This window comes from Pezoporus occidentalis, unplaced genomic scaffold (genome assembly GCF_034315485.1).
Source record: "Pezoporus occidentalis ecotype Australia unplaced genomic scaffold, CSIRO_AGI_Poc_V1 ctg128, whole genome shotgun sequence".
In the NCBI taxonomy this organism is placed as follows: Eukaryota; Metazoa; Chordata; class Aves; order Psittaciformes; family Psittacidae; genus Pezoporus; species Pezoporus occidentalis.
In genome coordinates, this window is record NW_026913082.1 from 760,757 (window position 1) to 784,128 (window position 23,372).

Consider the following 23,372-nt stretch of genomic DNA (forward strand, 5'->3'; position numbering starts at 1 on the left):
AAAAGGTAGGTTTGCACTGCACAGTACCAGAATGAGCCCATGAGAGCACAGGCTCCTGGTCCTAAAGGCTTCTCTGTTCATCAGGCTGTACCTACACCACACTGCAAAAATCAGAAGGAAATGGAAAGGCTGGCTGGGAGTTGCTCTTTGATAGGAAGGGAAGTACTGCATTTCTCTTCTGATAGAGTAGTGGTGACAAGGACTGGTGAATTAGGGGTGTTGCTGTCTGGTACAGAGATGATATTTCTTCCCTGTCTGCAAAAGCATTTCAGTAACTTCTGCAGATTCTGTTGCTTCTGCACAGTGAGATCAAGTGTTTACCGAGTACCAGACCACAGTTTACTTGGGTGGGTTCTGAACCGAGTCTTCCCAAGAGGTTTCTCATAATGTTGAGCATGATGCTCTTGATGTTTCTGGTCACAGCAGCAAAAACCAGTTAATATTATACAGCAAATCCTGCCTATCCTGCTGATTTTGAATAGCCAAGCTGAATATTGTGGTTGTTGCAGCAATGCTCGTTTCCAAGCTAAGAAACAAGAACTGAGTCACTCCATCTACCTCAACTTTGCCTTCTGCTTGGCCTTTAGCCATAGCCATACCAGCTTTATCCATTTCTGAATAGTCAGTGTTGAGCTGCTTTGGGGGTATTTAACGTGGTGTATTCTTGCAGTAAATCAATATGAGGCAAAGACTCAGAGCAAAGGAGCTGTAAAGGAGGGAATGCAGGAGCAGCTCCTCAGCTGTCACCTGGGAGTTGTTCGGAGAGGTTCCAAAGAGAGATGGAAAACTGCTGAAATTAGAGATGAGTTGTTCAGCAGGGCTGCCCAGTCTCTGGAGAGGTTAAAAAAGCCTTGCAGAACAGATTGTAGGTAAAACGGCTGTATGTAAGCAGGTATTTCTTCAGTGACTGGTTCTGCCATTAGGAAAAACAGCACTCAACAGGACATTACTGCCAGTTGGTGGGACCTGCTGACAGGTATCAGAGGTCAGCTTAAGAATGGGAGAAACAAGGGAAACCCTGACAAGACGGAAAAGCAGAGAGGTGCCCTCAGAGTGTGAGAGGTACTCTGTCATTGCAGGTCTAGCTGCTCCTGCTCAAGGAGAGAGTATAGAGACCCCACACCAGCCATTCCCCCACTATGGAGAGCAGTGATGAGCCCCCTGACCCTTCCTCAGGCTGAGCCCTGGCTGAGGCACTGCCACATTCCCCATGAGGTGGCTCCTGGTATGGGGGAGCTGTGATGGGGCTTCTCCCTGCCCCTGGTGCAGGCAGAGCCATGGCTTGTTGCTGGGCTGTGTGAGGTGCTGATGGGAAAGAGCACCCCTGCAGGGGAAGATCTCCCTACCCCACCCTAACAATCTGTGCATGAGGCTTTCCTGATGTAGGGGTTTTGCCAAAGGAGTGCCCTGTAAATGTTTTTAATGGGTATATTAGGATGGGTGGCTGCCAGGCTCAGTGGCGGGTGGACTCCCCTGCTTCCCAGGCATGCACAGCTGGTGAGGAGTGTCCTGGAAGGCCCGGCGCCAGTCCTGTGTCTCCTGCCTGCAGCCGTGCCTCCGGTGGCTTGCCAGGTCTCACAGGATCCCTTATCCCTGCTTAGTCCTTCTGGTGCCTTTAAGCCCTGTTGACTTATGTCTTACTCACAAATCTAAGGGCTGTAAAGATCGCAGTTGCAAGGTGAAAGGTTTTTCCTTCCATTGTGTCAGCATGGGTTTTATCTTAATACAGAAGAAATAGATGTTTCCAAAAAGGACCATTATTCAGTTGCTTTTTGATTTGATTTCCCATCCTGTATTTAGCTATCAGCCACGAGTTTTGCCGTTATGAGGAATCTTCTGTGCTGAGACTTCTCTTGCAAGTTCCTGCCCATGATAAATTCTGGCTTTGTGCTAGAGGTGTTTTGGTCATTTTTCCTTACCGTCTTGTTTTTTTCCTGCTGCTACTCCCTGATTTCATCTCTCCTGGAGAAGATCTAGAAGAGGTGTTCCCATAATGCTTCCCATTAGGCTATTGGATTTTATTCTCACTTTCACTTAGCCACCACACCATACCGCACGATAATACTTAGAGTCGACAGTGATGCAAGTATGATGCCACTGATTGTACACCATTTAACTAAACTAGTTGGTTATTTCACTGTCTTTCTCCTTGAGAGTTTTCATATAGTGATATTTTTGGGGTTGGGAGGATTTGAGGATTTTTAGTTCTGTTGCATTAGAGACAAATGAAAGAAGCTGATCTTGGTTTGTTGAGGACTGACCATCGCAGACCGTCGACCATGCACATGAGAGCAACGGGGCAAAATAAACACCAGGATGGAAAATACAAAGAAAAAAGATGCTAGCGTAGGGCCAAATCCCGTGTTGCTAGTATAGATACCCCTGTTTATACCCACTGAAAATCCGACCTGCAACCTTCATCACTTCAGATTATCATCCTGTGTGGCAGCAGGTGTTAATAGATGACCCAAGCCCAGCAACTTACCTCATTTGTGCTGCTTCATTTTGAGTATTTTCAGCATCTTGCAGAATGACATTTCTTTAACTTGTGTAGCATGAAGTAGGGCAGTGGAAAGTATGCAGAATTTTTAGCTACATTACAGTAAACCCCGCTTTTTAAACTGGTACCTAAATACATTATGATCATATTCTTCAAAGTATGTATGTATTTTTTTTAAACTGTTGTTTAATACCAGATTGCCACAGTTTGGAAAACCAAGCAAAACCAGGACAGACTTTTAGAAAGCTTGATTACAGTTTATTTTTGTTGCATATAATTTTCAGTAAGACTGGTTTATTCTAACAGCTGTAATAAGCAGAGCAGATCTGAAAGCTGTTTCATGACTGCTGGGTCTCTTTCTTTGTCTCTGATGATGGAGGTGTCTTAATTACTGTTTGTTTTTGTAAATTTTAAGGATGAGTCATCCTTTGATGCCAGATGACTCAGTTGTAAAATACGTTTTCAAATCTTTACGTTCAAAGGCTCGATGGAATTGAGTTGTGATCGGAGATTTTGAAACATACTGCTCAAACCCATAGCTAGTCTTTCAGCAAAAGCATTCTGGTGTGTCGCGGCCAGCTTTTAATCTGGTTATATGGAGATCTGACAGTTTTGGAAGGTACTTTTTACCGTGGACACTTCAGTTATTGCATCTGTCTCTGCAACTTTTGTTTGCTGGGTAAATGAAAATTGTCTCCAGATCCTATTGACACAAGAGGTGGTGACTAAGATGTGGATCTGAACTCCTTGCTCTGTGGAAGCAATGGCAGATCTCCCATTGACTTTAATAAGTCCAGGCTTTTTTCTCTAGCTTCTGTTACTGTCATTCAGCGGCCCTTGGTAGTTCGTATTCACAGAGCCAGAAGTGTTCTGGGAACTGGGAATGTGATAGTTTTTCCAGCCACCGCTCTCATTTTGTGACTCTGTTATTCCAGTTTTGGGAGGGCCAGGGAATAATTTTCATAGTATGAAGACTGATTTGGAGCATGAAATCCCCACCAGAGAAACACCATTACCAGGAGAGTCTGGTGTAATTGTGGATACTTTATTTGTTAGTAACTGGAGCTTTTTGGTTGGATCAGACTTTATGTCTTTGTCATGTAGCTGTTGTAGAGACAACCATCCTTTCTTGTCCTTCTCTTTTGCTGTCTTATCTTATTCATAGTGCATACCTATACTATGCAGTCGTCTTGCTCCCTGGGACAGCTACAGTGCAGCCCCCTTTTAGAACTGAGATGCCATGATTTCATTTTGGTGATTTCCATTTCAAGCAGTATTCATGCAGTGTTTAACACAATTGTAAACTAAACATTGGACCCCTTACATACTGTTTCACACTCTCTTTGCCCCATCTTATGCCCTATTCCCTTGTATGGCCATGATCATCATACCTGTTACACTTAGCAAAAGTCAGTGCCCAGCATCTCACAACCCGTTCCAGCACCCCAGCACAGCAGTGTTCCTGCCCCCTGTGCTGTTCTTCTTCTCCTGTCTTCTGACACCAGGTTGGTTAGGATGTTCCATATCTCCCCATCCCAATGTCCTTCTCTTTTGCACTGGTTCCTTTCAGGTGAGAGACCTGCATGTAGACAGAACTTCTCCAGCATGCTCTTTCCTTCAACCTCCCCTTGCCCTCCAGACCATTTTTTCTTAAGACTGCCAGTTTTTCGGCCCAAAGTGGAGCAGTGCAGCTGGAAGCAATTGGATGTACTGGAGAGAAATAGCATACCGGCCAGCTATCCGCAATAAAACCGAAGGTTGGATCCGGTTTGCAAGTGGTAGCTCCCTTGAACCTAAAAACAGTGCATGTGAGCTCTTGTAACCTAGTCCCAGGTCATTGCAGGGAGTAAGATTGAGACTGCTGCTTTCTGAGCTGATTCAGATCGTGGTTCTGCAGAGATGAGCACTTTATTTTCAAGGGCCTCTGGAGACATCAATTTGTAAACTGTAAAATGCATTACAAACTAACCTAATGACTTCACTGTAAGCCTTCAGTGGTCAACGTGTACCGAAGATCATGCCAAAACGGGATGGTCTGCAAGAGCAACCACTGATTTGAATCTATATAGAAGTTTTATTGTGATACATGTTAAAACTGACTTGCTTCAAACTTCAAACTAAAATGACTGGGAAATTGGTTTATCTCTTGGGGGAAAAGAAAATTGTTTCAAACTGCTGAACCTGAATAAACAAATAGTCTGTGCAATAAATAGTTACACGATGCACAATTAAGATAAAAGATGATTAGTATGCTAACATGTTATATGAGTTTGGCTGCATTAAAAAATAGAGGTATATTGTTATCTGTCTTCAGTTCTGAACTATAACTATGTTAATGTGTCTCAGTACGTACCTCATCGTATTTTATAGGTGGCAAAAGTGGAATATGTTAGAAAAAAGCCAAAATTAAAAGAAGTTCTGGTGAGATTAGAAGAGCATATGGAATGCACCTGTACATCATCAAATACTAATTCAGATTATAGAGAAGAAGAAACTGGTATGTTTTCCTTTTATTTTTGCATTAATGCTGATTTCATATGGTGCTTATTTTTATATTAGTAAAGAATGTAAAGCAAACTTTGCTTCCAGTGAACACAGTAGAGAGGCTCCCAGCTGCTACTCAGTGTGTTGAAGATGCAAAATTAGGGACAGTTTGTGCTGTACGAAGAGGTTGGATTTGAAGTGTAAAGCATATCACTTCTCATTAGGCTAGCTTTTAAATATATGTAAATGCCCAATGGTATTCAGGTCTTGTTTAACTAAGTTAAAGTTTGTCATGTTGCAGTTACTGGTGAACTCTGTTGCCTAATTTCTTTAGGCATTGTGGAGACAGGGCTAAGGCTGAGATTTACTGTACATTGGGGAAAATATTAATGAAATGAATGTAAAGGGCTTAGGAATACGTTCAGTATTCAAGAGTAAGGAGTTTTGAAACAACACTGCCCATTCCTGTTGTTTTCTTACTAACATAGTCAAGAATCTATTGTCACTTGTCAAGTTAAACCTAAGTTTGCTGTGCCAAGACAACATTTAAGTTGCCATGGGGAAAGATTTATGGGGAGAAAGATTTACTTTCAATCTCTCATAAAACCACCTAAAACTCAGATCCTTTTACTAAGGTGTAATCAGCGCAGAATTTGACACATATGCAGGAAGCCCACTGCAGTAGAAAGGGCACCTCCCTTTCTCCTGATTTAGGTTGAAGGCAGCCTCAAAAGCTCGTTTTGCCACCTCTGCTGGGAATTTAAGGGTTCAGTAGACCCAGCTCAAAATTAGTCAGTGAAAAGCAGGTAAATTTAGGAGGAAAGCTACCTAAAGGTGTCTAGGTAAGGAAGGGTTTTCTGTCCGTCTCCATCCAGCATGGAGATATAAATCTGATCTAAGCAAATGTTAACTTCAGTTGCTGTGTACAGAGAAGAAGAACTAGAATTTGTAGAAGAGCAAAGTTAGGCCTCTGCTGTGATTTCATTGAATATCAATTTATAACCTGAGCTGAGTGTTTTAGCTGAAACTAGGTTGAGTTATGAGTAGACAACCCCCCCGTTTTAAATGGTTTTTATGTGTGTATGGGTTGATATTTTTTCTGTGCCTTCCATTTGGAAAAAAGTTTCATTGGATCAATTTCAGTTTTCCAAAATGTCTTTAATTGCCAAAGACTAAGCAGTTAAGATTCTAAAATGAAAACTTTTCTTTTTGATGTATGTGAAAAATGGGGTAGAATTGCCATGGAGGAATATATATTTCTAGGATTTAATTACTGATAGGAACAAAACTTGCACCAGCAAGTGGATGGTGAGCTGAAAATAGCTTAACTACAGAGCTGAAAGCAAATGTTGAATACTGCATGGTAACAGTAATTATAGATGGATCTTGGAAATGACGTATGCAATGCCAGCTTCGTTTATTATTTCTTTACTTTTGTATAATTACTTTGTAAACGGAATGTCAAATCAGGCGTTATAAAGTTATTACTTTAATGCAAAGAATAATGAGATTTCTTTGAAATGTAAACGGTTTGAGTATTACTTCAGTGTTCAACGAAATGCATTACCTTAGGGCTTTTTACCAGCCCTGCCCTTATGTTAACAGGAAGGCCTAGGGAATCAGGTAAAAAACGGAAACGAAAAAAGTTAAATCCAACATAAAACCTACTGGAACTATTTGATATTCAGGTAGGACCTATATGCTGAACACCCTAATAGCACAAGTACTGGAAAACTTAATCAAATATCATCACTTCAGATTAATCACTGTTCAGAATCTTGACACTTGCTACCTCAAGGCTGCAAAGAGATTAGATTTGATTGGCTTTGATGATTCTACCTGCTGGTATTTTCCCTTTAAGCTCCACATCACCATCAGCATCTTACATTCTTCAGCTACTTCCTTTTCTTGCCTTTTTTGTTCTTTTTTTTTGGAGGGTGCTAATTCCTCAGCTTCTGAAATCTCAAGTTCCATTGCCTCTGCTTTTGTTTCATTATTATTGATTTCTGAGGTCAAAGCATCACATAATAATGCATGAATGAATTTCCAGGTTACAGATTGCTGTGTTTCCAGTCATTGGCTGTAAAAGATTGCGTGTACATACAGCAAACGCTATTTTATGCATGACCATCAAACCCATGTTTTGGCATGAACTGGGATTGATTGTACATGCACCTCAAACGGTCTGATGATCTGCCTATCTGACAAGGAAGATGCTTAGAAATGCCATTTTTTTTTCTTGTGTTGTAGAACCCTGTGTTACTTACACCAGAAAATTAAGATCTTTTTTTCTTTGGTCTGTTCAGTCTCAGTACGATGATGACAGTCAGTCATCAAAATTCATGAGGTTTTCAGCGTAGTGAAAAGCTAAAACCCTCTCAATGCAAAATTGACTGAAATCCTTTGGCCAGCATATAGCAATGTATGATTATGGCAATACACATTCCAAATTAAATATGTAATTTCCATTTCTTAATGACTTGAAATTACATAAACTGCAGCACTTGCAATTTATTCTAGTATTTGGAGTGGGAATGATTTGGATTTTGCGGTGTATGTGCCTAACGCCTGGATGATGGTGAATTTAATTTCAAGCATCTATTTTTGCACATAAACTCCCAATGGCGAGTTTTCGTTTATACTCACGTATCGTTTCTAAAGAATGCTAAACTTGATATCCTGTTTCAGATTAACAGGTATTTATTTGGAGTAGTATGATAGAAGCAAAGATTTTCTAAAATTCAACTTTAAAAGTGAGCATGTAAACTCAATCAAAACAGCATTTAGAACTTCTTGTCCCAGGTTAGTGACTCTTCATGCAGAACAGTTTTTTTAAAGTCATCTACTTAGAGGATAGGACCTTTGATTCTAATCATAGAGTTATTGTATCTTTTTTCTCTCCTGCAGATGTAAGGTGAAAATAAGCTAGGAAAAAAACTTCTCTCTGGGACATGGATGTACATGGTTTGTTACATTCCTGAACCTACTATGTATGGTGCTTATTGACTGTATACTTTATTTGTTCTCCTGTGTGAAAAAACTGGCTCAAAAGAACACTTAATGAGAACAAAGAGACAATGTACATTTGTTTAATGTGACATCAAAGCAAGTATTGTAGCACTCTGTGAAACAATAGGAAGCTTCCCTGTCCAAAAAAGAAAAACAAAAAAAAAAAAAAGAAAAACAGAAAAGAAAAAGAGACAGTTGAATGAATGGAGGATACCAAAAGTACTCAAAAACATGACAAAAATCTAAGTGAATAGTGGATTTCTGTCAGAGCAGTCAACGGTGCTTTACGTCAAGAAATGTGCCTGCGTTCTTGATGAAGATGGATGGACACTGGTGGACTTCAGGCACAAAAAAAGCAGGAATGTATGAAATGATCAAATGCCACGCAAACACTATAGAACAATACATCCTTGCTTGGTGGTGTTTTAAAAGTCTATACAGAGAAAAACCTTCTGGGGAGCCTTAAGTGGATTTTTTTTTTTTTTTTTTTTTACACCATAAAGTGATTATTAAGTTTTCTTTTTACTCTTTGCCTAGCTTTTTATTATCTCTTGGACTACATTTGCCAATAACACATATAAAAGACTGGTATAACAATAAGCAGAACACAAAACATTATGGTATTTCTCCTAGTGGGATGCAAACTAATGAGATGTATTAAAATAAAAATGGTATACCTATGCATAATTTTCTAGGCGTTTCTTGGTTTATGTTCCCCAACCTCCCCCGTAATTTAAAGCATTACATAAAAAGAAAAAAAAAGAGAAAAAAGAGAGATGTGCGTAAACAAATCATAGGATATCCATGCAAAAATCCTTTTTTTTCTTTTTTTTCTTTTAAGACTTATGCCAGTTGCCTACTAGTGATATTGTGTTAGCAATTGTCATTCTTATCAGTATACAGATACTTTTATTTCACATGTTGGAGCTGTGTGAAATGTACAAATTCTTGTATCTGCATTGTATAATGTCATGGTGGCATGGGAACTACCTTGCTGCAAATATTTGAACAAAACCTAAAATTCTTTATTTTTGGTAATAATGTTATGCTTTATGTGTATTCAACAGAAATATGTGTTTTTGTAAAGGTGAAGTTTGTATTTTTATCTAAAAATTAACAGTTTTATATACCTGAGAAAGCCTGCTATGTTTTCTTGAACCAAAAAAAAAAAAAAGAAAAAAAGAAAAAAAAAAGCATTTTGTGGTCATATTTTTGTAGTAGAATAGCCCAAATTATAACATCAAAATCTATTTTAACTATAGCAGGGCAGATAAAATACTCTGGCACCAGCTCCTATGTTTTCAAAGTGCCAAAGGATTAAATGTTCAGTTCCCCATGGATTGCAGTGGGAGCCACATGGCTGAATCCTTCTGTACTGCTTTGGAAATGTAGGGCTGTGCCAGGTATGACATGGCTACTCACTTGGCCAAAATCACTGCCCCAGCCCAGCAGTTTGGATTATGTACCCTTTGTTTTATTTAGACTATCACATTGGGTATGTAAAATGAACTACTGGATTCTTCTTATTTGTGAAACATCTACAAAGAGATGAAAGAGTTTTCTTAGTTTGGAACGACAAAAAAGTTTGTCTCAAAGACTGTTTCCACTCTAATGAAAAATATCTTCAAACATGAATGAACTGCAGAACCTTAAAAAACAAGAGAGATTTTTAACCTTTCATTTTCTTTAAATAGAGTTCAAACATTCCCCTCCTCTTCCCGTAGCTATGTCCAATTTCAACCAAACAAAGCAGCGTTGGCTAACGAGTCATTGGCTTCAGATGCTAATGCAGAGATAGATTTAGTCACCATTCTATTTTGTGATCATTTTCCCAGTGTATTTGTTGAGCACCAAAACTGGAAGTACATTTAACTAAGATTGTCTGTGCTTGTTTTCCACTAAGTGTACTGTTCACAATGTTATGCACATGAATGTATGTGTCTGCGTTTAAAAAAAAGTGTATAAAATGTAATTTATATATTTATGTTTCAGTGGGATGCCAATAATGTTGCTCCGTTCCTTTTTTGTCTAAAAGATATCTAATGAAAAAAAAAAAACATATATCCATTAAAATCATGTAGATGAAAGGCATTATGTGACCCACTCAGACACTGTGCAGGTATGAAAGGATGTCAGAAGTCACTTCAGTGGAATAATTTGCAAAGCAACTTCTTGAGAGTCCTGTGGTTGCGCTGGCATAAGAAGGTTACGTTCAGATCTGCGAGCCAGCTTCCCTGGAGTAACTCCGTTGAGTATAATGGAGCTCTCCTGATGTACATCACGAGTGAGTCTGGCCCCACAGTAAAGTCTTGGAAAAAAAGCCAGCTGAGAGGCATGCATTTTGTTGGTGCCAGCAAATAAATGCGTTATGCCAAATTCAGAAAACCAGAAGAGAGTGAAGACTGAATGGAGTCTTTTCTAGTAGTCATTTATTTGAGACTTGTAGTCTCAAGTTGATTTTGTTACCAGGAACAAAATGCACATGAGTCTTTGTTCTCAAGCACAGTGTTTATACGGTGTGCAGCAGTAACCAAAAATCTCAGGGCTATGTTCTCAGCTAGTATAAATTGGCAAATATTTTTGACTTCAGCCGCCCCTAAGCTAATTTACATCAGATGAGGATCCAGTCCATGGTTTTTAAAATATGAGGAGTAGTGTCATGACGTGAGCATCACTTACTATAGCCCAGCTGGGATATAACCTGCCAGCCTTTCAAACGTTACAGGCTATGGTATCAGTCCTTCTTCTTCAAAGTGGCAGATACAACCAGAAGGAAGAGTCATGTTAAAGATTGTGACACAGGAGACATTAATTCAAAGTTAAGTTGGACATTTCAAGGGCCATATCCTCAGCTGGTGTAAATCACCATCACTCCATTTCCTGCAATGGAGCTGTACCAGCTTACACCACTTGAGGGGCTGGTCCCTCATTCTTGCTCATCCCTTTTCGCTGCTTGGTCCTGCAGGGATCTCAGATTGTTGTGTACGGTTAATGTAATCCTGTGTTCTCTAATACTTAAGCACAATAAGTGAATATAAGAATGAGTGTCAGACTTAACTTTGAATGTCCAAGCTTTGAAATGGTTTGTTTCACCATTGTGGCTGTAAATTAAACAGTTCTCTGTGCATTTGTGAATGCTGTGTCATATCTTCTTCCGCTGTGTATTGGAGGGAGACTCCATATGGACTTCTAAAGTGCTGTATTTGGAGTGTTACAGGGAAGGGGGTGAACAATTGGAGCTTCCAGATAGATACCTGATTGAGCGCTCTGTGATTTTGGGATGGGGGACTAGCAGGGGGCTTAATGAAGGAGCTGAAGATGGTAGTTGTTGTAGGTCACATTTCCATGCAGTCCTTTTAACACCTTGTCGCTTTTGTCCTTGCACGTACTAGGGAGAGATTTGGGAATAAAACATTTCTGTTTCACATTCTGCAGTCACTTCCTCTGCCCAGAGATTCAGAAGTTGTTGGTCTCATTTAATCTTTTTTGAAGTATTTTCTGGTCAGAAAGTGTATGTGTAGAGGACTGCCCGAAAACAATCTTGGTGTTATGGTGCATGGTCACTGATTCTCTAGTTGATCCATTACACCTAATGCTGTGCTTCATCTTTCCAGAGCCCTTCAGTTGCTTTTGTTGAGTGAAATCTAGGATTACGTGCCAATTTGCTTTCCTTTTCTCCTGTCCTCCATCCTGCTTGGCATCTGCTTTATTAGACAGTGCTCCGTGACTACAGGCAGTTGCTCTTCTCCAGCCCTGGAGGTTCCTAGGCAGCTCCAGCACTTCTGTGTCTTTGAGCTTAGGCTTTTTACTCTGCTTGGAACAGCATCTTATGGGTCTCCTCCCTCCAATGGGCTTCGGCATTACGGCTATGAGGTTCTCTTGACTGTCCTCCTCGGGTCCATGTTGCCTTTCTGTGGTCTGCTTTCTAGCAATTCTCTGCCTGACTTCCCCATCCCTCTGTTTCTGTTGCTCAAAAATGATTTTCCCTTCCTAGGATCTGTCTCATCGTGTATCTCTTCTCTCCTGCCTGACAGAACAGCCTTTGATCTGTTTATCTCCAAATCAATTGCTTTATCTAGGCATGTCCCCTGAGATCCTGTCTCCCAGACCTACAGGCCCATAACTGCCCCTCACATGAAAGACAAATGCTGTTATTTAGACACATGTTTGTGGAGACAAAACGATTCACCTTTACATTTGGAAAAAGACTTATTACTGGAGGCTCCTTCCTAAAGCTCTGTCTAATTCCAGCTACAGTGTAACTCTGAAATACTAGCATTGAAGCTATTCCAGACATCTGACAGGGCAATTAAGACCAGTGGACCGATTTACAGTTTGAAAGTGTACCCAAAACCAAAGATGAAGTTTCAAAGCTGCCTCAGATTTGCATGCTCATATTTTACTGTAAATTGAAGGAAATTGTGTATGTAGGCCCCTTCCATGGCTTTGAAAACCTTACTCTGAATATTTATCTGACCCTCTATTGGGCTGGAGATCATGGCTGCTTAAAAACACAAACAACGTGGAGGTTTTCAATGAAGTATTTTTCTTGGTGTTTCTAATACACAGCTTCTAGTGCTAGCTGAGAAAAAAGAGTCAAGTAAGAATCATTTAAACCCATAAGAATCCCACTTAAGTTTGCTTGAATTTCAGGTATCGGAGAAAAGCCTGTCAGTGTTACATTCCTCAGAAATCACCTTATGTTTTGTATTTATGATTCCATTTAATTACTGTGTGTTTCCCGGCATTTTAATAGCAAGGTATTATTCCGTGTCTGAGCTTTTCTGTGCTGCTCTTGCTGTAGCATCTCTGCGGCACAGCCTTGAACTGGTTTGTACTCATATCTCCTCTGAAATAAAGAACTATTGTTATCCCATTTTAGGCGAGACCGAGGCATGGAGAAATGACTGTGCAAGGTCACACAGCAAGGCTATGGCAGAACCAGGGATAGGACTCAGATCTGAGTGCTCATCCAGTGCCCTAAATCACACGACCATCTTCCCTTTCCAAGAATGAATCCTTGCACCCTTAGAGCTAAATACTGAAAAGATTGAGGGTAAGTCATTTTGCCTAATTATTGTGCATTGGATACATGGTAAAAACCACTGCCGTTTCATCAGAGAATGTAGTGACTGATGAAAATCCAGCTTTCTGCCCGTGCAGTTACGCAGCCTTTTATGCTATCACAAGCTAGTCATTTCCTGCATCTCTAAGGAGTCAACCTTTTGTGACTTACAGTGAAAATTATGCACTTAGAACAAATCAAGACTCAGATTTTATGGGAATTTACAAAAATTCAGCAGGCAATTTTCACTGCACTTCCCTTTAGTTGAGTGTCATTCATTCCTTTTATGGTACGGGTAACATTTCCTAAGGGAACTGTTTTTATCATAGGCCCAATCCTGTTTTTTTTTCCCAGGCCCTAACGTGGAAAAGCACTTTAAGAGGTGCCTGTGTTTGCCCTTCTTCAAACTGGTGCCTAAACATGCTTGTAACTTCGGACAAACATCCCATTGACCTCAGGCAAATGGAGCAGAGTTGATGCATTAGGGTGTGCCTTCCTGCCACAGGATTCCAGTTGTGAGATGGGGTCTTCATGCTCTTAGAATGATGAAGTACTTTGTAAGCAACCCTAGAGATGAAGCAACAAGACTAGAATATACAACTAGAAAAACGGCTGGGAGAATTCTACCCTCTTCTCCTTCTGTGGAGGTTGCCATTTTGAAATATGTATTTATTCTTTTTTGGGAAAGTACTTCTTTGGTGTGGGTGGATTCAGGACTGCGATTGCTAATGCCAGTGAGCCCACTTAAGATTATCTGTTTGGGTACCTCAGAGAATATAATTTGAAACTCTGCAAGTCATGCCCATAACAGACAAATTTGAGATGGTGAAAAAATAATTAGAGCAAATTTCACGTGAAATTTGGCAACTTTTGGTGTAGGGGAAAAAAAAAAAGGAGAGTGAATTACGAGAAAAAATTAACAGGTTCAAAAGCTTGGTCATTCCTTTTATAGTGGTGGAATGTTACCCATAGTCATTCTAACTATCTGCTGCATCAGGCTAAATTATGTGCTGAAGTAGCTGAGAATCACTACAACATGTAAAAAGTTATGGCTGGTTCCCAGTGAACTGCTACCTATTATCATGGCATATGACTGTGAGGTGGGGCCTGCAATCAGAGTTGTAAATCAAAGAACAAGTCATAGGTTAGGTACTGTTTTCCTTAGATATTGTCACTAAGTTTGTTTTCTTTATGGTAGTCTCATGAGTGACGTTTGGCGAGCTTTTCAGTTAGGTGTCAAGTCAAGAATAGATAGGTCCCAACCTGAAACTAAAGACGTGCCAACTCTTTGCCTTGTTCATGATCAATAGGTTAAAATCTGGTAACATCCTGGAGATAAATTTTCTGTCACTGAAGATTTCAGTGTCACATTCTTCTAGTGTTACTTATTCCCTTAGAGGGGAATCAAATCATTATGATATTTGACTCATTAGTAGGCCATCAAATCTGACTTGGTTTGAGTTTTCAGCATCCAAAAATTCATTTGGACTGATACTCGTACATGCCAAATGTCTTCCAGGACCTTAAACAAAAATACACAAAGAAAGGCTGACTTGTGTGCTTCAACAGGAAAGAAATCCACATATGAAGAAGGCTGGAGTAGTCCCTCTAACAGGAAAATGAGGAGCCAAGGTTGTAACAAGTGTTGCACACCCGTCTTCTCAAGATCAGTCCTGGTGCTTTGGCCTCTGTGTACTATCTTTGATCTTGCATAATGAAGGTGACTAGTTTTACTGTCCATCTTTGAAAATGAGAGTAGCTCTTGAGTTCAGTATGCAAAAACCAGAAGCACCCGGAAATGCAATTGAGCCCATAGCACTTGAAATCCCCTGGGGCTTTTGAAAACATCTTGATTCTATGAAGACAATCACAAATTAGTAGAAGAAAAGCATTTTAAATACTTCTGAAAATCCCACCCTGGTTTATTTGGCAGGTGAAAAAAGAACCTATGAAAGATTGTACATGCAACGATCATTCAGACAAAGTAGGTGTTCATAGGAAATGCTCATGTTTAAATCTTTTGGCAGTTAATGATCATCTTTACAGACCATAATACTTGAATATTTCACTTATCAATACATCAGGGCTTGGATGAACTTTGAGACGTATGAAAGTGGGACACTCCTTAGGCCCTGGTAGCTCTGTGTTCCAGTAACTGATCAACCAATTACATAATTGGCCAGATTGCCAACTTGCATAAATAGATACAACTCAGTTGACCTCACTGAAGGTGACAGTTACCTGAGAATTGACCCGAAACTCTTGCCATGAAGCAGATAATGGTTTCGTATTTTGCTGTTTAGTGTTGTTGTAAAAATAGATTCATTTCCTGGAGCAGTTAAATCAAGAAAATCTGAAAAAGCAATTTCTCACAGAGACTCGTCCACATTGGAATTTGCCGAGGTCCCCGGATGTGAATATGTGCTGTTAGAAAACAGCAAACAGCAACTTTGTTTAGGGAAGCCTCTGACCTGCAGAACATTTGTTACCAGACTTTTCCTTGGCAATTAGCGGGTAGAATTGCTCATAGAAATTGTTTTGTTTGCTCACAAGGGGAGAAGCAAGGCATAAATTCAAGTTATCCCCTGTTTAACCACAAGAAAGAAGACTCTGTTCACAGAGGGCCTGTGGATGAAGTGCTGAGCAGCCTCAGCTCTCTCTGGGGTATGGACTCAAACTTGTAGACCTCAGTGAAGTATCAAGATCCCTCCAGAATTGCTGTATATCCCTAGCTATGATTATTTTTTTTATTTTTTTTTTAATCAGTGTAAGGAATTTGGGCAACCCATTTTAATTTATTTTTACAAGACTTTCAAGAAACCTCGTTTGGCTTCAGAATGTCTCTGTCTTGGTTCTGCAGAGGCTAATTTTGACCCAGGGATGTCACCGTGGCTGCTGTCTTCCTTCTCTACGTAGCAGCACTCTAACCTTAGGTTTTCTTTCCGCTGTTTGGTGTAGGTGTTTCTCAGCAGTGATGTTTCAAGTGCTCTGTTCACTGCTGGGACAGCCTAACATTTGATATGGGGAGTCCTACTTATGCTAGCCGTGCTTCACCTTTTCCTTAGCACTTTGGCTTTATATGTCTTTTCTATATGAAAGTGGTGCTGGTTTAAATTGAAGACGCGGGAAGTTTCAAGAAGCCAGATTTTCTGCTATGGGCCCTGTTCTGCTGGAGCCTCTTGCCCAGCTGTGCCAGCTGTGTGGGGCCAGAGAAAGAGGGAGAGATTCTGCAGCACTTCAGGGAAGCCAAGATATGACTCCTCATGCTCAAATGGTTCTGCCTGGACATACATCCCTGGCTGCCACTAAGCACTGTGGTTTCCCCCTTTCCCCTTTTCCTTGAGGGCTGATGTTTCCCTGATGTCAACATGTCCCTCATGCAGGGGAATGTCTCATGCTGCATTGTGTGGTTGAGGAGACATGGTACCTACTCAACAGCAAGATCCCCATGCACACTGAGGGGTCTGTGCTCATGCACTTGGGAGTGAAGAGATTTCTTGGTCCAGACTAGTCCACAGTGCAATAAGCTGCTCAGAGGTCTCCTTTGAGCCAGGAAGCTACTCAAAGATGCGTTCAGGATCTGAATTCTCCTTGGCTGCAATGGGTTTCCACAGCAAAAATGACAGAAGCAGTTTATCCCAAATGATAGAGTGGTTTCTTCAACAGGCCACGTAGGAGTCCTGCAAGTTAATGCTCAACTTGCATACTTTACCGATTGCCACAAATACTGCTTTTAAATCTAATTGTCACTGTTTATTCAGGGATATGTTTCTCTGACATATGCTTCAAAAGATCTTGCCTAACAGCTTGTATCCATTTGTTGTGAAGAGCCTGCTGGCCGATCCAAAATGGTTAGTCTATGTCTGCATACCTAATAGGGGTTTGGGGACTTTGCAGCTGTGGTTAGTGAGTGCAAATGTTTCCCATTAGCTCCCTCCATTCCGCTAAGTTGTGATTCAGCAAGACGGTGGAAAGCTGAGCTTGAGGCATGTGAGGTGTTTCTTTGAAGTTACTCGTGCTTAAAACTAGGCATGACCTGAGTTTCCCTGCTAAACTGAGGCCCTGAAGAACCTACTGTGCTAACACACTCTAAACTTAGTCTTTTCCTCTACGCATTGTCTGGAGTAATGTTAGTTTCAGAACCGGTCTGCAGCCTTTCGGTAAACTATTCCATAGGAATGAGGGAAAGCTTTTAAGTATTTGGTGGCTTTCTACCAGCAAGCTCAGCTACACTAGAAAGCCCATAGTAGTGCTTGCCTTCTCTGGGCATTCTGAGGTCTCTTCCTTCCTTATTTCCTTCAGTATGTTTCTTTTCTTAAAATAGTACCTTAAAAAGGTGGGGAATTAAGCAGATCATATAATCTTGACTCCTGTATCTCACTTAATTAATGAGAAGGTTGCTGATAGTCATCTGGTATTTCCTAAACCAAGCATATATGAAGAACACTTTTGAGCAGCTTCAAAAGAATTTTCAGGCTAGATCAGGAAAAGATAAAAGCAGAAGTGGAAACTTCTAATATACTTTATAGCTCATTACTTACAGGAAGTGCATTGTTCTGTCGGTTGCTAATGAATTCTGCAGGATGAGATTTCCAAAATTAAAGAAAATGGCACCTCCTGTATCTTAGAGAGAAGGTCTGAGGGTTTTTGCATTGGGTGTGTATGGTCATATCACCTGGAAAGGGTCTCCTTGTGGAAAAAGGCTTTTTAAAGTTTCAAGTGTGTACACTATTTCTGTAGCGACTTCCTGGTCAAGCTACGAAAAGTGATAAAGGGAATGGTAAAAGTCTTATCTTGGTTTCAGTTGCCCTGTTCTACACCTTAGAAGGAAGAGACATCGCACTGAATGTATCTGGCTGCAAAGAGGACAGCAGGAACATGGATTTACTGTTAGTGAGTTGATGGTCTCAGTATTGTGAGGCAGAAATATTTCATATTTGTAAAGCACCCAGAGATCCTACAGATAACAAGTAATCAGCTCTTGTATTTCACTCAGATTGTAAGGATAGCTTTGCTGTATGTATGAACGTATTTTAGGCAGCAAGGCATTTCCATCAGGGCTGAAACACACGGGTAGTGAAGCTTGAATATTTTCTTCTTATGTACAGGCAAGATGTTTAAATATTGGGTTGGTTGCTCTTTGCATCTTTAGGCACCCAGATGCTTCTAAACTTGTGGTCACTGGAAGGCTGTAGTCTTAGTGAAAATCAAGAGGCATTTGCCCTTGTGAAAGTTCTTACTCATGCTTGAAAGTGAGATTTGGACTCCTAAGTCACAAAGATGCTTTTGCAAATGTTGTATCTGTCTTTCTGCTTCTCTATAAATCAACCTGCTTGGCCTGAACTGAATGTTTAAATAATAAACAGCTGAAGGACAGTCTCATTGCTTCTTTCTGAGCATTTCCCTTATGGAGCACTTGGGGTCACATGGCATCTGCTCTGACCTTATGGACCTGCTTTTTGGAGGCTTTTTTATGATGCTAACAAACCCCACATTTTAACTAGCCGTAAAATAAGCCAGTCAGTGGTAACTATTCAGGACAGGGATTAGAAGAGTATTCTTTCTGGGATACAAGATGGCTCTGTCCATGTGCTGGCCAGGGATGAAGGGCTGGAAAACTGTGTGGTGGAAGAGACTATTAATGTGATTTTCCACGACTTTCCTTGCAGCTGCATTTTTGAGGAGAGAGAGAGATGGCTAGGCTTGCAGTAACATGTTGTGCCGTCATAAATGCTACAGCCACCATCTGTTTCCAGCCCACGACTTGAAAGAAAACTGAGCAGTAATCTCATAATTCACATGAGCATTTTACACTTGTGAACCCTTCCCAACCTTTGTCTAATAATGAGAGGAGTGCATGGTGCTAAGGTTTGTATTTTTCCTGCACGTATTAGTGTTTATTTGTATGTCTCTTTCTGTTGTGTTGTGTTTTGTTTTGTTGTTTTTTTATTATGGGCCCATAAAAAAATTTCTCTGTGAGGCAAGTCAGACCAGTTCCATGGTCAAAAGAAACATAATGAAGGCAAAATCCCAATCCCATTGACCCTGCTGGCAAAATTCGACAGGAGGAAGTGCATTTAACATTCCTCGTTGTATCTGTCTTAGTTACTTGTTGATTAAAAGAAAGACATTAGAAAGTGAAGTGGCAGGTTGCTGAACTGCCCTTTCCCCACAGAAACAGAGCTGCTAGAATAGCTGGCCATGTGCGTTTTAAACCCGCACCATCAGATAGGATGGTAATGGTAGGTTGGATTTTAATGAAAACAAATTCTTCTGCTAATCTTCGCTTCGGGCTGGCCCTCCGTGGGATTAAGGATACCACCTGCTGTGCCAAAGACATGCTCAGGTTCGAGGCTGCTGGTGGGTGGGAAGAACACAGACATCCGAGAGTGCCTCTGGAGAGCGATCTCTGTCTGTCCTGTTGCAGTGCCCTCAGGGAAGCCAAAGAATTGAGATCATTCAGTTGATGGAAATACTGTTCCCCTCCAGCCTGCAAAGCAAGGCGAGCATCATTAAGGATTCCTTTTTGACTGTTCTGCAAAACCAAGGGCTGCTGTTTCTCTGGGCCTCCTCTCGTCTTTGGACCTAATTTGCACGCCTCCTGCTAGCACAGCCGAACCCGCTGAATGAACTCCTCCTCTCCTCTGGCCTTAGAAGCAATGACTTTCATCATCTTGACCAGACTGCTGAGCAGTTTAGGGATGAAAGGGCTTCTCATTTCATATATCTCACTGCTGCTAGAACTATAAATCCCTGATGGACTGAGTTTATAGCAAACTGCTACTGCAAGCAAATGAAATTTATTTTGTGTTGTCATATGTATGGTCAAATTGTCCAAGAAGTTGCCAAACGAACTGAGCTGCTGATGGGCAACCCATTCGATCTCTTCTCATTTTATTTAAAAATAATAATAAATAACTATCGATCAGAGGAACTTATTTTGACATGTGCTACCTGTCGGGTGATCCTCAGTATCTTCCAGATGTGTATGTAAGTCGAAGAAAGCTGCCACTTGTTGCCAGGTCCAGCAGTCATGACCTGAAGTTCCACCAAGAAAAGGTTTGTGGGCTCAAGTGGGACTGGGGACAGGTGAAAGGCCACCTTCTTTTTTAGCACTGCTTGCTGTTCTGAATGTGTTTGGTCAGGTAGCAAGGGTGTGCAGAGGCCACATCCAGCCACGCTGACCTCTGCTTGAATCAGTGACAAAGGTTCATTGACCTGTGTATGACAGTGGCCCTTCTGTCTTGCAGTTTAGTCAAAGATATATTGTTGGGGGATCTCTGGGGCCCAGAAAGTTGGCCCATGTCTATTTTGGTGCCTTGTGATGGCAGATAAGCTAAAAAGAAAATAGTAGAAACTCTTCAAGCTGATGGGGTCTGAACCATATATATATTTCTATATCATTTTCTTATAGAGCAAACAAGCCTGAAAAGTTCCCTTACTTTTATTTTTTACCAGGGTACTTAATTATAGCTGGGGTGTTGGGAGCTGGGGCATGAAACAGACTTTCCCCACTTATTCCTGTCATTCTGCTGGATTCCATCTCTGCAGCCTCCCTTGTCTGTATTTTATGGACACATCTGGTGTATCTGCCCTGCACACGTGCTGGTCTGAGCCTTCTCCCTGCCAGCACACACGTTGTGGCCTTTGGTGTCCATGGAGTCATAAGCATCTTTCCTGATGCTTGTTTTTGCATGAGAGAGAGAGAAGGGGCACGGGAAGGGCAGTGGCAGGGAAGGCCTCTGACATGAAATTCCCAGGAACAGGATTTGCACATTTTATGACCGTTCAGTTGGAAATGCAATGGAGCTGAATTATTTCTCCTTAATCCTGGTTTCTCACTTTCCTCCCAGCAGCCTCTTCCCTCGAGTTTAGGTAATACAGAAGCTTATAAACAAATCCCACCGCGTGAAAAATAGCCAAGGAGGCAGGGGGGAAAAGACCTGGGTTAGGGCTGTGATGGATAGACAGGTGGAAAGCAGGCACCAGAAGGGAGGATGAATGGTAAAAGCCTTTGATGGAAACACTAAAGAGCTATTGAAAATCCAAGGGGTGGGGGAAGGGAGGAGGAAGAATAGCAAGAGGAGGGAAAGCAAGGGAGCCGTGCCCCCTTCCCCCCCGCCCTCTTTCTCAGGATGTTGAAAGTATTTGTCCTTCGTTACAAAATGATTGAACTGCCGCCAGGCCAGGCCACCCTTCCAGTCACTGCGCTAGGAAACTGGCACTTCTGAAAGCCTCGTCGCCTCTCAAATTTTATAGCTTTCCCTTTTTTGTGGGAGTTTTTGTGTTGTGCTGCTTGCAGGATTGTTTTCAGATTTGCTGCCTATCAAAGAAACTATATTTTGTTGCTCTGACAAACACAGAACCCAGGTAGTAAAGGAAGAATTAAGAAAATAAAGGCCCATTTTTATCAGAATACCCAGCTGTCTGCCTTTTATTGAGTCAGAATTTCATGCATTTGGTATTCATGACGTTGCATTAATATTCCTTTGCTTTATCTCCAGTGCTTTTTGAGGGAGAAATTTCATCCTTTAAATAAAGCTTCGACTTTATTAATGTCTGTATGTGCACAAAGCGGTTCCTGTTCTTCATAATCAAAGTAGTGAAAATGATCCTGTTATAATTGAAATGATTTTTGCATTAGGCAGATGCAGACAACTGTGGGAAGCAATAAACTGTCTCCTTTTCGGAATGGTCCCTGAAGTTCTGCAATGTCAGAGTCCTGCAAGATCTACAGACAGAGTGTTAAAGATCTGCATACAAGACTGTTCTTGCTGCCAGAGGCTGTATTTATATCATGTATTTATATGTGTATGTATTTATATAAGCCTGATGCTCGGAAAGGACTGAAGCCGCGTGTATCCTCAAGAATTAGATCTGTGGGTCTGTACACACATTCTCTACCCAGGCTCTTGTTAACCAGGGGAGGACCCAGGGCCATGCTGTTGACCCAGTGCCACTCATGTGCCATCACTGCTTGTGAGACATCATAGCCAGGCAGGGTGAGAAGGGTCCTGGATGTCCCCTGGGCTGATACTTGCTCTGTGTGCTGAATGGGTGTGTGTCCTTCCTTTCCATCGCTGCATCGCCCTCAGTGCAGCCCCAAGGGCGCTCCTTCAGGTCAACAGCGCAGACAGCTGTCTGTTGCCTCCAAGATTAGATCCTGGGATTAGGTCTCTGACGGGCTGGCAGTGCCATACAATTAAAATAGGCCTAGGAGAGCAGAAAGGCAATATGCAGCCCATACACAGCTGAATTCTGGGGGGCCCGTGCAGCCTCTGCAGCTGAAAGCAAATCTCTCCGCTAACGTAGTTGTGCAATAGCATTTTCCACCTAAGCACCTCCAGTGCCTGGGTACATTCATTAATGTTTGCAATGCCCTGAGAGAGGTAACACTTCCAGAAGAAGAGAAAGGGTAAGTGATTTGCTCAAGGTTAGATGGGGAGTCGCTGGAGATGGTTCTTCAGTCTCCTGCCTTCAAAGGAATTTGCTGCAGTGACCAAAGCAAACAGCCCCTGCTGTTACAGAGCCGCACCATGGCGTGTCATTTGCACTTTGTATCTGATATGCTGTGTCTGGGAAGGTATCGCTGTCCTTGTGAACTAACTTTTAGTTCTTGAGCGTGGGTGAACACTTGTCATTGTGCCAGGATGACACAAAGTCTAGAAATTATGATAGCAATTCAGGTCATGGTATAACGGGGAAAAAATGCTGCCTCAGAAGTGTCCCCGTCTTGTGTCACAGCTAGCGATTATTTAAGCTGCAGGACATGGCTGTGGCAAAGATCAGGTTGTAGCTGATATGAATCATGCCTTGAAATAACACTTTCCTTCTTACATTGTGAAAATTGCAGAAGTATGGGAAGTGAGGGAAAATGGGATTTCCCTGAAGGTTAAAGATTTCCCTTTAATCAGCCTTCATAATGTTAATTAAACGTTTGGAACAATGGCTTAGTTGCAGGATCCGCCCGCTCTTGCATAACTATCTCACAATACCGTTTTCACTTTCATGTTTATTTGCCAGCATGATTCAAAGCAGGAGCTTAGCATGACTGCTGCACCAAGGAGCTGCTTGGCTTTGGGGAAAACTCAACTTTCCTACCTCTCCTAGAGAGGGAAGACCCAAACTCCCCCCCTGAGAAGGAATCGCAGCACTTTGTCATCATTACCCCTTCTGCAAATGAGGCTAATAAAAACTTAGTGGTATTTTGAGACTGGTACATACAAATATATACCCACCCATATGGAGAAATGGGTGTGTTTATAGAGATCAGTACATGGATATATTCTGGGTAGGTAAGATACATTACAGTGC

At 41.4% G+C, this 23,372-nt stretch overlaps 1 protein-coding gene across 9 annotated transcripts in view; it reads left to right on the forward strand.

Annotated features, from left to right (window-relative positions):
• The window catches only part of PDGFA (platelet derived growth factor subunit A), a 54,752-nt gene that overhangs the window by 14,405 nt on the left and 16,975 nt on the right, over positions 1 to 23,372 (forward strand). The window contains exons 5-8 of one of the 9 annotated variants that reach the window (XR_009962665.1): positions 4,871 to 4,997; positions 12,876 to 13,049; positions 18,728 to 18,926; positions 19,234 to 21,474. Coding sequence is in view for 5 of the 9 variants with exons in the window: in XM_062607990.1 (XP_062463974.1) it covers positions 4,871 to 4,997; positions 12,876 to 13,009 (261 nt within the window). In the remaining 4 variants the exon portion in view is untranslated. Of the gene's footprint in view, positions 1 to 4,870; positions 4,998 to 6,589; positions 6,673 to 7,672; positions 7,787 to 7,891; positions 11,121 to 12,875; positions 13,050 to 17,862; positions 21,475 to 23,372 lie in introns of those variants that run through there. The other 8 variants (XR_009962666.1, XR_009962668.1, XR_009962669.1 and 5 more) reach the window with 8 other exon arrangements.